The sequence below is a fragment of the Gymnodraco acuticeps genome, unplaced genomic scaffold, assembly GCF_902827175.1.
Source record: "Gymnodraco acuticeps unplaced genomic scaffold, fGymAcu1.1, whole genome shotgun sequence".
Taxonomy (NCBI): Eukaryota; Metazoa; Chordata; class Actinopteri; order Perciformes; family Bathydraconidae; genus Gymnodraco; species Gymnodraco acuticeps.
This window is the reverse complement of record NW_022990141.1, coordinates 256,252-271,586: the sequence shown is the minus strand read 5'-3', so window position 1 is coordinate 271,586 and position 15,335 is coordinate 256,252. Positions and strand designations below refer to the sequence as shown.

The 15,335-nt window shown below is 42.4% G+C and overlaps 1 protein-coding gene across 1 annotated transcript in view; it reads left to right on the top strand.

Annotated features, from left to right (window-relative positions):
• Window positions 1-15,335, top strand: part of herc2 (HECT and RLD domain containing E3 ubiquitin protein ligase 2) — a 101,079-nt gene that overhangs the window by 34,446 nt on the left and 51,298 nt on the right. Inside the window, 16 exon segments of the mRNA XM_034217170.1 lie at window positions 108-259; window positions 484-675; window positions 775-962; window positions 1,606-1,798; window positions 3,276-3,458; window positions 3,833-4,017; window positions 4,492-4,639; window positions 4,720-4,916; window positions 5,492-5,722; window positions 8,061-8,199; window positions 9,688-9,834; window positions 11,438-11,580; window positions 12,283-12,550; window positions 13,117-13,259; window positions 14,485-14,583; window positions 14,668-14,836. Of these exon segments, the coding sequence (XP_034073061.1) occupies window positions 108-259; window positions 484-675; window positions 775-962; window positions 1,606-1,798; window positions 3,276-3,458; window positions 3,833-4,017; window positions 4,492-4,639; window positions 4,720-4,916; window positions 5,492-5,722; window positions 8,061-8,199; window positions 9,688-9,834; window positions 11,438-11,580; window positions 12,283-12,550; window positions 13,117-13,259; window positions 14,485-14,583; window positions 14,668-14,836 (2,777 nt within the window).

The window sequence follows — 15,335 nt, the reverse complement described above, 5'->3', positions numbered from 1 at the left end:
AAAAAACAGGACGTTTGACAGATATAAATCCGTAGATAAGGCGGAATAACACCAAGAACAGATAATTGTAATTATTCAGCCATCTAATGTTTCCCTTTCCTCTTCAGAGAGCCGCTGTCTGACTGCCTGAAGGACGTGGATCTGATCCCCCCCTTCAACCGCATGCTTCTGGAGGTCACCTTCGGAAAGCTGTATTCCTGGGCCATCCACAACGTCCGCAACGTCCTGCTGGAGGCCGGCGGCCGCTTCAGAGAGCTCGGTGAGTGGCAGCATCTTCCAGGTAAAAAAAAGTGTGTGTGTGAGAGATTGCGTGTGTGTATGATTGCGTGTGTGTGATTGCACTACAATAAAGTTGGAAAGGCTTGAATTTAATTAAATGTAAAGCCTTGCCTTTCATCTCGTAAAGCTACACTGCTGCTTGTATAATAATCAGATTATTCCGAGCTGTTATCTAACCTGTTGTTCTCCTGTGTTTGTTCCCAGGAGCGCAGCCTGTCCCCCTGCAGACCATCACCAACGAGAACCCGGCAGGCCCGAGTCTCGGCACCATTCCTCAGGCCCGCTTCCTCCTGGCTATGATCCACATGCTGTCCCTGAAACACGGCTCCAACAGCCTCAGCCTCTTACTCAACTCTGGGCTACTGGCCCTCACACAGAGCATACTCCGGCTCATAGGTGGGTAGAAATATATCCACAGAGTAGAGAGGAGCCGTGCTGATGTATTTGTGTAGACCCGATGCATGTGTGTGATGCCTCTTGTTGTCCTGTCTGCAGGGCCCAGCACAGACAGCAGTGAGGAGGATCTGAGTGTTTGTGCTCACGGAGGATCAGCCACAGTCCTGGAGGAGTCCAGGAAGGAGACGGCCCCGACCCCCCTCCCTGCCTCGGGCCCTGAGCTGGCTGCCATGATGAAGATTGGCACCAGGGTCATGAGGGGGGTGGACTGGAAATGGGGAGATCAGGTAGCTGAATTCATTTTATATAAAGCTGGGCAGTATACGAACATTTTGGTATCTGAAGCTACATCAGGGTGTCCGCGGGGTCTTAAAAAGTATTAAAAGTTGATAAATCAATTTAGCAAAAATGAAGGCTATTAAAAAGTATTAAACGGCATTTCCCAAGGTATTACATTTTGTAGCTTGTTTTCAATAAGTATATAAATGGTCCAAAGAGGTTGTATTCTACAGTCCGCCTGAATGTAATCATGGCGTAGGTGTGTAGTGTGATTCTGTGTAGTTTATTGATGGCATCCCGTTGGGTTTGACGTCATCTGAACAGGACATCGCACGCTCACTGCTTGATAGCGCGAAGGTCCGTTTACGCCGGTTGTTAAACAACATCGTTATGGGGAAATGCAAGTCTGCGTCCAAATGGTTGGAAGATAAGGAGGAAGGACAATCAATACTGTATATAGTCAATGTGAGGTAAAGTGTGTCGCCAAGGTAACCGGTTAGAACTCCAAGTGGCGATGAGGTCTTAAAATGTAGGAAAGGGTCTTAAAAAAGGTCTTAAAAGGAATTACATTTGACTTCAGGTTTCCTGCATATACCCTGTATGAAGTAAACTGACTTAAACACTCAGTGTTTAACCCTCTGCTGTTTTCAGGACGGTCCGGCTCCAGGTCTGGGTCGGGTCATTGGGGAGCTCGGAGAGGACGGCTGGATCCGAGTCCAATGGGACACGAGCAGCACCAACTCCTACAGGATGGGCAAAGAGGGCAAATACGACCTGAAGCTGGCAGAGCCCCCCCCAGCGGCTCAGCCCCCGACGGAGGACTCGGACACAGAGGACGACACAGGTCAGCTCACATGATCCCTCAGTCATCACCACAGATACAGGCAACAGGGAACATAGTGACATCACGCTAACCAATCAGAGCAGACTGGGCTCTGGTTTCAGACAGAGGGTGAAAAGAGGTGCTGCAGCACAGGCTGTATGAGAAAAGTAAAGAGTTTTTTGAACATTAAAGCATGGAGACATGTCACAGTAGAGGTACTAAATACAGATATCAACCTGAACCTCAGCATAATTGTTTAACAGGCTAAAGAGTTTTCTCAAAGATATATTTAGGGATGTGTGCTCATTCAAAGTTAGTCTGATTAATCGCAAACTAATCACACATGTTGTACCTGTTCTAAATGTACCTTAGAGGAATATTTTTCAAGTTTTTAATACTCTTATCAACATATGAGTGGACAAATATGCTCTATGCAAATGTTTGTTTATTACTATTGGAACAATGACAAATATTCTCCTGAATATTTTCAATACAACTCTCTCTCTCTCTCTCACTCACTCACTCACTCTCTCTCTCTCACTCACTCACTCACTCTCTCACTCACTCACTCACTCACTCACTCACTCACTCACTCACTCACTCACTCACTCACTCACTCACTCACTCACTCACTCACTCACTCTCTCTCTCTCTCTCACTCACTCACTCACTCACTCACTCACTCACTCACTCACTCACTCACTCACTCACTCACTCACTCACTCACTCACTCACTCACTCACTCACTCACTCACTCACTCACTCACTCAGTCACTCACTCACTCACTCAGTCACTCAGTCACTCAGTCACTCACTCAGTCACTCAGTCACTCACTCACTCACTCTCTCCCAACCCTGTGTACTTCTTTGCACTGAGCCAGTTGCTCAAGCCATATAAGCGCTCCTCTGTCTTCATAGCAGTCAAAGCATGAGACTGAAGTTCCCACAGGGGTCAAAATAATGCGCTGTGATGTGCAGTCGACACGTTGGATGCGATCCGAATGATCTAACGCAGCCCCTCGTCCTCCACAATGTTAAGCTGTAGCCCCCCTTCTAGCTATCGCTGTTGTTGTCCAGGCGTCTCCCGGCAAACTTTCAAGCGTGGTCTGCCGCAGGAGCGGGGCTGTCGGCATCAGCTGTGTGCTTGGCTTGCTGTTTAAAACGCCCTTTTTTGTATCCATATCTCTCGCTAGAATCTCCCACCATCCAACTAACAACAACAACAACAACGTCAAGCCTATGGGCTCTGAAACTACGGGGCGGGCTGAGGACAAATACACATGCGTTAATCGCACGTTAAAATGATTAATGGCGTTAAAATGTTATTAACGCGTTAACTTGACAGCCCTACCTGAATACTTCATATATTTTATAATAAGGTGTATTTTTTTTCCCACAGAACGGAAATTAATAACAGAAAAACATCAGTATTGTTAAAGGGCTATGTCATTTGTAATCGGGGCATCTCTAGTTTTAACAACGACATTTTTCTCTACAGAAGTGGAGTTGATGGAGAAGAGCAGCCACCCGACGGCCATGATGCTGAACAGCACGGTGAACCTGCTGAAGACCCTCTCTCTGACGGCTGGGATCCATGCCGAGGTTCTGCAGAACGACGCCACGCGGACCCTCTGTGGGCTGCTCCGTATGCTGGTGGAGAGCGGAGCCAACGACAAGTCAGGTAGCTGAACCGCCATGTTCATAAACAGCATTTTTATTTTTGTAATTTTGTTCTGAATTTTCCATTCAGAGCAAAGAAACATTGGCGGTACACTGCATAAACAAATCCCTCTCCCCCGTGGTCCTGACATTGACATTAAAAGCCATGGCATGGAAAAAGTAAAATAATAATCACAAAATAGAAAATTAGGTATATCAGCAATGGAAAATTAAAAGTGTGCAATTCTTGGTAAACATTCAAATCAAATAGAGTCTCTGTCGGCCTTTACGTGTGTCCAGAAACGCTCCCAAGGATTGTCTATAAGAGCATTTTTGTCTTTAGAAATGACCTGGGTCGCGCGGTCAATTAGATGTAATATCTCTCTCTTCTCTCAGGATGCCACTCCCACAGGCTGGTGTCCCGGGAGCAGCACCGCAGCTGGTCCACGCTGGGCTTCATCCGCAGCATCGCTCTGATGCCCCAGATGTGCAGCACGCTCAGCACCTCTGCATGGATCGGCCTGCTCATCCGCATCGTGGAGGGACACCAGTCCTTCAACGGCGTCACTCTGCAGAGACAGGTGGGAACACTACCACGAGTCAGATGGGCTACTCCTTTCTTTCTTCAAGTTATTCTCCAGATAGATCCTCAGACATCATTCAGGACGGTAGAAAAGTAAAGTAGCACCTGGTCATAACATTAGTAAATAGTAGGACGTGTATATTAACTAACATCATTGTATTTATTTTAAAACACCGTAATGCTTAGTAAGATAGTGAATAATATTTTTTTATTATTGAATTCAAATCCTATAATTTCAGCTGTGACTCAGGAAGTAGATAGATGTCTTCCATTCAAATTGTATAAGTAAAAGGACTTTAAGGGGTCCCAAAGACTGGAAAAGTGCTATATAAACACGGGTAATTTACCATACTAAATGATACAGCTGTAGGCTTGAAGTAAAGGCAAGAAACAAGTATTAGTTGAATTATTTGTCAAACATTAAAGAATGGAAACCACCTTTGTGACGGTGCTACTTGTCTTGTGTGTCCAGATCTTGGCGCTTCGTCTCCTGGCGGCAGTTTTGCCCTCGTGGGACAAGACGGAGCGAACCCATGACATGAAGTTCCTGGTGGAGAAACTGTTCAACTTCTTAGGAAGCCTCCTGAGCACCTGCTCCTCAGACCTGCCGCTCCTCAGAGGTAAGGCCTTAAAGACACCTGCTAACCCAAATCTGCTGTTGTTTATCTTGGATTTTTATATTGCTGCTTCCTCTCCTCAGAGGGTTCCCTGCGAAGGAGGAAGTCCCGCCCCCAGGCGTCTCTGACAGCCACTCACAGCAGCACGCTGGCGGAGGAGATCGTTTCTGTCCTGAGAGCGCTGCACTACCTCGGCCAGTGGAACGGCATGATCAACGATTACATCAACGCCCAGCTGAGCTCCATCGGAGACGTCATCGCAGGCTGCCAGTCTGAAGCTGTAAGTGCAGTGTTATGGAAAGAGTGGTGCAGGAATGTGTCCTTAACCTGGGAAGGAGTCAGCATTTTAGCCCTTCTTGTTCCCTTATCTGGAAGTCAATGGTTTTTTTAATGTGTTCTGGTTGTTAGCCTGAAATAAGGTCTGTGGTTAACACAAGCTAAAGAGATTTTTGTCCAACAGATACAAGTTGTCAGTAATGCCCTTCTGGTGAATTTAAAAACGGTGTTGTCTAAATGAGACGACTAAACGTCATCACACCCCCTTTAGCTCAGCGGTGGTGACGTGAAGTCATGTGACAGTGCTGTAGTTCATTTATAGGCTAATGCTAGCATTTTACTTTGAAAAATCACAAAGGGTTGTTAATATGTGGAGATTATCCTGCTGAACTAAACGTGAAAGTATCATAAGGGTTTATTTGACAATAATCAATCAACGATAAAGATTTTGTAGAGGGAACCAGGGAGATGGTGCCTTCAGGGTCGGACTACAAAATACGTCATCACTGCACCTCTCTAATAATTGTGTGTTAGAATTGTTGTTCAAATCAGTGAAAGTTAACATCCTCCCTGTTCCAGTGTTTCCTGGAGGAGTTCTTCCCTGATCCTGACGGTCCTCGTGTCGGCTGTCTGATGGCGGTGATGGCGGTCATCGGAGGGATCGACGGGCGCCTCCGGCTCGGAGGACAGGTGGTCCACGAGGAGTACGGAGAGGGAACGGTCACTCGCATCACCCCAAAAGGACGCATCACCGTCCAGTTTTACGAGATGAGGACCTGCAGGGTGTGCCTGCTCAGCCATCTCAAACCGGTACGGCAGTGACTTCCTGCTCTACTTATACTATGAGTTAAAGGTCACCTATTATGCAAAATCCACTTCTCCATGTCTCTTCTACATCAACATGTGTCCCCTCTTCTCCATGTCTCTTCTACATCAACATGTGTCCCCTCTTCTCCATGTCTCTTCTACATCAACATGTGTCCCCTCTTCTTCATGTCTCTTCTACATCAACATGTGTCCCCTCTTCTTCATGTCTCTTCTACATCAACATGTGTCCCCTCTTCTTCATGTCTCTTCTACATCAACATGTCTCCCCTCTTCTTCATGTCTCTTCTACATCAACATGTGTCCCCTCTTCTTCATGTCTCTTCTACATCAACATGTGTCCCCTCTTCTTCATGTCTCTTCTACATCAACATGTGTCCCATCTTCTTCATGTCTCTTCTTCATCAACATGTGTCCTCTCTTCTTCATGTCTCTTCTACATCAACATGTGTCCCCTCTTCTCCATGTCTCTTCTACATCAACATGTGTCCCCTCTTCTTCATGTCTCTTCTACATCAACATGTGTCCCCTCTTCTTCATGTCTCTTCTACATCAACATGTGTCCCCTCTTCTTCATGTCTCTTCTTCATCAACATGTGTCCCCTCTTCTTCATGTCTCTTCTACATCAACATGTGTCCCCTCTTCTTCATGTCTCTTCTACATCAACATGTGTCCCCTCTTCTTCATGTCTCTTCTACATCAACATGTGTCCCCTCTTCTTCATGTCTCTTCTTCATCAACATGTGTCCCCTCTTCTCCATGTCTCTTCTACATCAACATGTGTCCCCTCTTCTCCATGTCTCTTCTACATCAACATGTGTCCCCTCTTCTTCATGTCTCTTCTACATCAACATGTGTCCCCTCTTCTTCATGTCTCTTCTACATCAACATGTGTCCCCTCTTCTTCATGTCTCTTCTACATCAACATGTCTCCCCTCTTCTTCATGTCTCTTCTACATCAACATGTGTCCCCTCTTCTTCATGTCTCTTCTACATCAACATGTGTCCCCTCTTCTTCATGTCTCTTCTACATCAACATGTGTCCCATCTTCTTCATGTCTCTTCTTCATCAACATGTGTCCTCTCTTCTTCATGTCTCTTCTACATCAACATGTGTCCCCTCTTCTCCATGTCTCTTCTACATCAACATGTGTCCCCTCTTCTTCATGTCTCTTCTACATCAACATGTGTCCCCTCTTCTTCATGTCTCTTCTACATCAACATGTGTCCCCTCTTCTTCATGTCTCTTCTTCATCAACATGTGTCCCCTCTTCTTCATGTCTCTTCTACATCAACATGTGTCCCCTCTTCTCCATGTCTCTTCTACATCAACATGTGTCCCCTCTTCTTCATGTCTCTTCTTCATCAACATGTGTCCCCTCTTCTTCATGTCTCTTCTACATCAACATGTGTCCCCTCTTCTTCATGTCTCTTCTACATCAACATGTGTCCCCTCTTCTCCATGTCTCTTCTACATCAACATGTGTCCCCTCTTCTTCATGTCTCTTCTACATCAACATGTGTCCCCTCTTCTCCATGTCTCTTCTACATCAACATGTGTCCCCTCTTGTTCATGTCTCTTCTTCATCAACATGTGTCCCCTCTTCTCCATGTCTCTTCTACATCAACATGTGTCCCCTCTTCTTCATGTCTCTTCTACATCAACATGTGTCCCCTCTTCTCCATGTCTCTTCTACATCAACATGTGTCCCCTCTTCTTCATGTCTCTTCTACATCAACATGTGTCCCCTCTTGTTCATGTCTCTTCTTCATCAACATGTGTCCCCTCTTCTCCATGTCTCTTCTACATCAACATGTGTCCCCTCTTCTCCATGTCTCTTCTTCATCAACATGTGTCACATTCTCTCTCTTTTTGTCCTGATCCATTTCTATAAAAACCTGTCTGAAAATGAGCTGATCAGATTTTGGCCACTTTATGATGTCATAACGATGTTTTTGGCTTGTGTAACCATTAGCCAATCAGCAACCAAGGTAACCCCCCCCCCCACCTTATCACCCGAATCTCCTCCTAGAGCATCATTGAGTTCTTTGTAACCAAATATCTCTCAGAGGGGCGTGGGGAGGGGCTCCTTATTTTCATCTAAAGTAACAGACAGAGAATCAGCACTTTGGAAACAGGGCTGAAACAGAGGGGATTATGGGTAATGCTGCAATGATCTGGTTGGTGTTTGGAGCCAAACACTTCTGAGACATGTTTTGTATATATCTGAGACCTGTAATATATTGATGAAAAACAGTATAATAGGGGACCTTTTAAATAGACCAATAATTAACTGATTTAATGTTGTGGTGTTTCCTCAGCTGCCTCCAGTCTGCTTCAGTGTGCAGAACCTGCCCTTCACGGAACCCATGCTGGCAGTCTGGGCTCAGCTGGTCAGCCTGGCAGGAAGCAAGCTGGAGAAACAACGCATGAAGAAGTCGCTGAGCCGCGGCCTCACAGGTACAGAAACCTCAGAGACACCTTATTAGACCCTCCAGAAAAACGTGGGCAAAAATCGTTGATTATGCGATTAAACATGCAGGGTTTTTATGTGATTTTATGCGGTGAAATTGCGGAAATATGCTAAATATTTTTTTTAATATGGGCTGTCTTATTTATTCTCTCTCACACACAACCTGCCACTAACGTTAAACCCTTTTACTATTCAATTAAACACATCCAATGTTTATTTATTGTAAAAGCAATTGGGCTATTTTAATCACTCTCTCTCTCACACACACACACACACACACACACACACACACACACACACACACACACACACACACACACACACACTTCTCCGCCTCATTCTGTTTTCATTTACCTGTTCGTTATCTGACCAGCTTCAATCTTGTAGGCTTCTCACCTCGTTTCTTGTAGCCCTCGAAAGGGTTTTGGAGGTCGATGCCTCGGTGAACGTGAGTTGTTTGGCGTTCTTGTCCGCAGCAGCAGAAAGCATTTTCGAATGTTTGAATGAATCAAAGTGGGTCGTCACCGTCGATGTTCTCTTATGCTCCAACACACAGTTGCACGGGGTGCAGAATAGTTTCCCCCCACTTTCGTGCAAGACATCGGGGAACTGCTCTGCCCGGTCTTTAGCAGAAATGTTCGTCGATAAATGAGATGGATTAGATTTTTTCATCTTGGTGTTTTCTCTCTCGTGTGAGCTCCACACGTTCACTCTACGCTGTTGTTTACCTTCTGTGATGCGCGAGCTGATGACGTTGCATCATCACTACTTCACGTCAAGACGAGTTAACTGCAAAAATGCGGGGATTATGCGGCCTTTTGATAAATATGCGGCCTTTTGATAAATATGCGGCCTTTTAAAAAATCTGCGCCATTTTGCTGATTGTGCGGTAAATTCTGCGATCGCAGAATCGCGTTTTTCTGGAGGGTCTACCTTATGATCCCACATGTGACTCATAAATATATATATATTAAATAATTAACTCTTTAACTTTTTAGAGGGGAGTTTGAATTAAGGAGATATGGTGTATTTAATAGATTTTTCAATGTTTAAAATATTAATTTAAATATTCACAATCCAATAAATAAATGTGTATTCACCTAGCTTTAAATGTATTGCTTGTGTTTTATTATTTTAAAGCTGTAAAATCACCAGAAGATGATTATTGAAAATTAGCTTAAATTCGAAACTACACTAAGAATGTTTTTGTTTTTTTAGGGTTTTAGAAACGTAGTAATGTGTTTATTCACCCATTAACAATCAAATTATAATGACAATTTACTTTATTATTTAATTCAGAAATCCAAAACATGCACAAAAGGACCATTGCCGATCTCGATTAATCACAATTGGATAAATTACTAATCATGTGCCTGGTCTAATTCCCTGGCAATATGCATGACAGTTTGTTCTTGCTTTGATTTGGTGTTAAATGTGTACTCCAGTGTATTTATCCTACACTTGTTGTGTTCCAGCCGACCAGGTGGACGTCCACCTGCTGCGCTGCCAGCAGCTGAGGCTCTACATCCTGAAGGCCGGCCGGGCGCTGCTCTCTCATCAGGACAAACTCCGACAGATCCTCTCGCAGCCCGCCGTGCTGGACATCGGACCGAACCCCAGCGGTGAGAGAAACAGTCCGTATGGAAAACTGATGCTGTTCAGTAGGGCTGCTCGATTATGGCAAAAATCATAATCACGATTATTTTGGTCAATAATTGATATCACGATTATTTTGGTCAATAATTGATATCATGATTATTTTGGTCAATAATTGATATCATGATTATTTTGGTCAATAATTGATATCATGATTATTTTGGTCAATAATTGATATCACGATTATTTTGGTCAATAATTGATATCACGATTATTTTGGTCAATAATTGATATCATGATTATTTTGGTCAATAATTGATATCATGATTATTTTGGTCAATAATTGATATCACGATTATTTTGGTCAATAATTGATATCATGATTATTTTGGTCAATAATTGATATCATGATTATTTTGGTCAATAATTGATATCACGATTATTTTTGGTCAATAATTGATATCATGATTATTTTGGTCAATAATTGATATCATGATTATTTTGGTCAATAATTGATATCATGATTATTTTGGTCAATAATTGATATCATGATTATTTTGGTCAATAATTGATATCATGATTATTTTGGTCAATAATTGATATGATTATTTTGGTCAATAATTGATATCATGATTATTTTGGTCAATAATTGATATCATGATTATTTTGGTCAATAATTGATATCATGATTATTTTGGTCAATAATTGATATCACGATTATTAAAAAATCGATTATCTATTTACTTTGAAAACATCCATTTATTGAAAAAAAAATATTTGAACAGTATGTTTTTAACAGTTGATTACCCTGAACCTTAAGTATAATTCAACTGAAAACACAATAACAATTAAAACATTTATAATAAGAAATAAAATTAAAAAAATAATAATCGTTTTATTTCCATTACGTTGTTTTCGTAATCGTTGCAAGACAAAATCGCAATCGAGATTAAAATACGATTAATTGCACAGCCCTACTGTTTAGTCCAGTTTAGCTCTGTGGAAATACTTTTATTTCATTTGTAGGTCACAGAACTTCGACTGCATTAAACTGCAAGCATCTTAGGTGTTTTAGATTCTCTGCCATTACTAAGAAAGTGTTTCAGTAATTGGAAATTGTGTTTGAAACTTGCAAATATGCAGTATGTTATAAGAAATTATTATTTGGCCCAACAGGAAGACAGCTCAGTCACATTATAAGGAAATAAATATTTTTAAAAACACGTTATTTAAGTGGCTAAATATCACTTTCACTCCTAAAAATACATACAGCTATTTAATACGTACATCCTTGTTGTTACTTGTTCTTAAAGTGCCTTGATTGTGTTTCTATTGATATTGTTGTTCCCCCAATGTTGAGCTCAGTGTAGTATAAAGAGAAACTGGTTATCCCCATCCAAGGCACTCAAAAATATAAGAACAAGGAATATAATATAAAACCCTTTATTGAAGTATCGCTTAAAAATATGATAGTATTTTGCTTAAGAAAGTTTACTGCCTCTCCTGTTTGATTAACACATCTGCTTAGCTTGCAAACCTTGAAGGTTTTCCTGTGACCATATTTGAGTGTACTGTGTTCTGTTGGGGTTTTTAGTTTCTAACGATACCTCTGTGTTTTCCTGTCTGCAGAGGACCCCGTGGTGTTGTCCCCTGATGTGGGGGATCTGTCCCCAGAGGGGCCGCTGCCTCCCATGATCCTCCTGCAGCAGCTGCTGTCCGCTGCCACTCAGCCCTCCCCCATCAAAGCCATCTTCGACAGGCAAGAGATGGAGGTGAGTCAGGTTGCCTCCACTTTAATACAAGACCCATAACTTTAGCTTAGCGTCGACACTACTCTGCCGTTTTAGAAACCATGAATCAAAGACCGTTGAGTGTGTCCTTTCCCCATTTGTTACTACTTTCCCATCACAGTTTTTCATGAGAAAACATATGGCATCAGCTTCCATACGGGTTGTTCATTTAATACATGACAAGTGTTGCCTACCTTGTTATCCATGCTGGCAGCCACTGTGCGGTTACAATTTTATAACGGTACTACTGCCTGTGAGAAATAATTATTAAAGCCAATTTTGCGACAACATTTGGTCCAGTGGCGTTGTTTATAATTGTTTGTGGGTTATGGGAGGCGTGTGGCGTAGTGGAGTAGTGCGTTGGTGTTCGGATCAGGTTCAAACCCCACTGCAGTCAGCATGTCGTTGTGTCCCTGAGACACTTCACCCCAAATTGCTCCTGTGGGGATTGTCCACAGTATTGAGTATGTAAGTCGCTTTGGATAAAAGCGTCTAACAAGTAACATGTAATGTGATGTAATGTTATTAGCTTAAGCACATTAGGTTTGTCTATAATGTGACTTAGATGAATATCTGATCATATTTAATAACCAATTCATGAATAAAACCAGGAAATTCCAAAGGGTTCACATGACTTTTCTTGCCACTGAATTTGACCTGTGTTCCACCTGTGTCTCTCTGCAGGCTGCAGCTCTGGCGGTGTGTCAGTACCTGGCGGTGGAGTCGGCTCACCCCTCCTCCCCCCTGTTTGAGGAGAGCAGCTCCAGCGAGGCCACCACGCCGGTCACCGTGCAACACATCCGCCCCCCCAAACAGAAGAAGCAGAAGACCTCGCCCGTGCCTCCCTTACCGATAGTCCTCCAGCTCATGGAGATGGGCTTTGCACGCAAAAACATCGAGTATGCCTTAAAGTCTCTGTCGGGAACTACAGGAAGTGCCTCTGGCGTCCCAGGTAACATTTCATACACTACACAAAGTATGAGTAAGCTTCATTCATAATGTTGACATTCATTTTCTCAATCCACATTCATGTGCTGCACAGCTTTCTTCTATTTCTTGTTTTTAAAGCTGGTATATGCCCACAGCTACACTACACATGAGTTAATGAGAAGCTAGTGAGCAACACATCAAAGCTATGATAGCTAAAATAATCTGCTAAAAACTTGTGGCATATATTTCAATTCGAAAGTTTTAAGCTTCATTTATAACGGTGACATTTCAACAACAACAACACAGATTTTGCATGTCTATTTATTTAATACCAAAGTCAACATTGAAAAACTATTCATGTTATCATTTTCCAAATTCACAACATGTTTTTATCTAACCAAGTATTCTACTTAATTCCATATTTAATGGCGTTAAGTCCTCCTAAACAAAATTGTAACTGCATTTAAACACCATCAATTACATTCATTTAACCACATTTTTAGACATATAAAGCATTATTTATAAAATAAAACATGTGTTCTGATGTTTGGGCTGTACCTGTGGAGAGTAATAAGGTGTTGTCCTCAGGTGTGGAGGCTCTGGTGGGCTGGCTGCTGGACCACCCTGAGGTGCCCCAGGCGGAGCTGTCGGACGCAGAAACCGTGTCGGACGAGTTCTCTGACGAGGAGGTGCTGGAGGAGCTGGAGGAGCCCGAGCCCGTCTTCACTGTGGTATTTACTTTTCCTTTATTTCTGCCATAACTCCCTCAATAATGGACTGATTTAATACTTCATCGTGATCATTTGTATTTCAGTTGTACCTATATGTTCACTTTGTTTTATGGGGTTTTATATTTTATATTGTTGCATCGATTCAGTTGTCTTGTGTCTTATCTGTCAGAGAGATACCATTATTTATTTTATTTGTATGATCATACATTTTACCTCCTTGTGTCTATTAACCTGATAAAATGTTGTATTTTGCTGCATGTACCTTTTTAAAGTTCTTAACAAATAATCTGAGGGGGATTTCTTGTTTGTTTTTAACTTGCAATGTGTCATTTTGTAAAGCACTTTGAGCTGCATGTGTTGTATCTAAAATGCTTTATTGATGATTAATGTTTTATACCTTGCTTTATTCATTTTTTCATAATATACTCTATAGCATTAGCCGCTTTCACACCAAGTACTTTGCCGTACTTAGGTCCCAGCACTTAGTACCCCCATGGAACTAAAGAGCAGATCGCGTTCACACCGGAATGAATCCCTGAGGGAAGATTAGGCAAATGAAGCCGCTGACGTCACTTCTTCTTCTTCTTTGGGTTTACTGGCAGGCCGCAAACAACTTCACGGCGTATACTGCCACCCGAAGTCCCCGGAGTTGAGGATTTACTCGGAAGGCTTCAGTAGAAGATGCTGGGAGTCCCAGCAGCTTCTACTGAAGCCTTCCGAGTAAATCGCCAGAACGCCGATACCTCCTCATCTCCACCGCTCCCATGTTTTTTTTTTTGTTGCCATAAGTTATTCTCTCTCCGTTGGTGCGCGGGGCTAATGCTAATGCTAATAATGCTAATGCCAGCCAATACAATGGCGGCTTCAAAAAACTTTTCAGAGTTTTATTGGGCAAGGTTTTCAATTCGCCCAGCCAATCAGAACTTGGTACTTTTTTCTCCCCAGGAAAGTACCACCTCTCTAACAGGGAATAAAAATGGTTTAAAAGTTCTCATGAACTAAGTTCTCTTTTTGGTGTGAACGCAAAATCCCAGGAACTATCGGAATTAAACGGGAAAAGTACTCCGGTGTGAAAGCGCCTATTTTTATTAGCTAGCATTGTTGTTTTTGTTGTTAGCGATTTTATTTTGCATGCATTGTTTTACATGTAGAAACTATTGTAAAAATAAGGTCAAATCAATTATTAAATATACCAATAAGTAAACTTCCCTTTGTGTACCTTCAGCCTCCAGGTGCACTGGTGACTGAGAGCCAGACGTTCAAGAAGCGATCAGATTTCCAAAGCAACGATGACTACGCCGTGTACGTGAGAGAGAATATTCAGGTAAGAGTGGCAGCTTATTCGAACATTTTTAAAAGCAACACATGAAAAGTGATTGAGTCTGACAGATGAGCTCCTCCTCTGCAGGTGGGGATGATGGTGAAGTGCTGCAGAACGTACGAGGAAGTGTACGATGGAGACGTGGGGAAAGTGATCAAGCTGGACAGAGACGGGCTTCATGATTTGAACGTGCAGTGTGACTGGCAACAGAAAGGAGGAACGTACTGGGTCAGATACATCCACATCGAGCTGCTGGGTGAGAACATTTGAACCTGATGTCATTTACGTATCCTCAGGTACAGGATTCAAATCTTAGAGGAGGAAAGGCACGAGATAGATCACATACTCTAACCATAACTTCCCCTACCAAGAGTAGCTGTGTAGCCTTATTGTTGCTCTTTGGGGATTATATTAGTTTGAAAAGAAAGCATAAACCAGAGCTTTCTGTAGAAACATTGTCACTTTCTGGGGCTTTTTTTTTTTTTAAACAAGCCTCCTCTAGAGCGTCCTGTAAATATTGTGTAGCTCTTATGGGCTTTTATTTTGAAAAACATGCATCTTACCGAGCTTCCTGTAAAGATACAGCTACTATATGAAGCTTTTGTTTTGAAAAACATGCATCTTACTGAGCTTCCTGTAATGATACAGCTACTATATGAAGCTTTTGTTTTGAAAAACATGCATCTTACTGAGCTTCCTGTAATGATACAGCTACTATATGAAGCTTTTATTTTGAAAAACATGCATCTTACTGA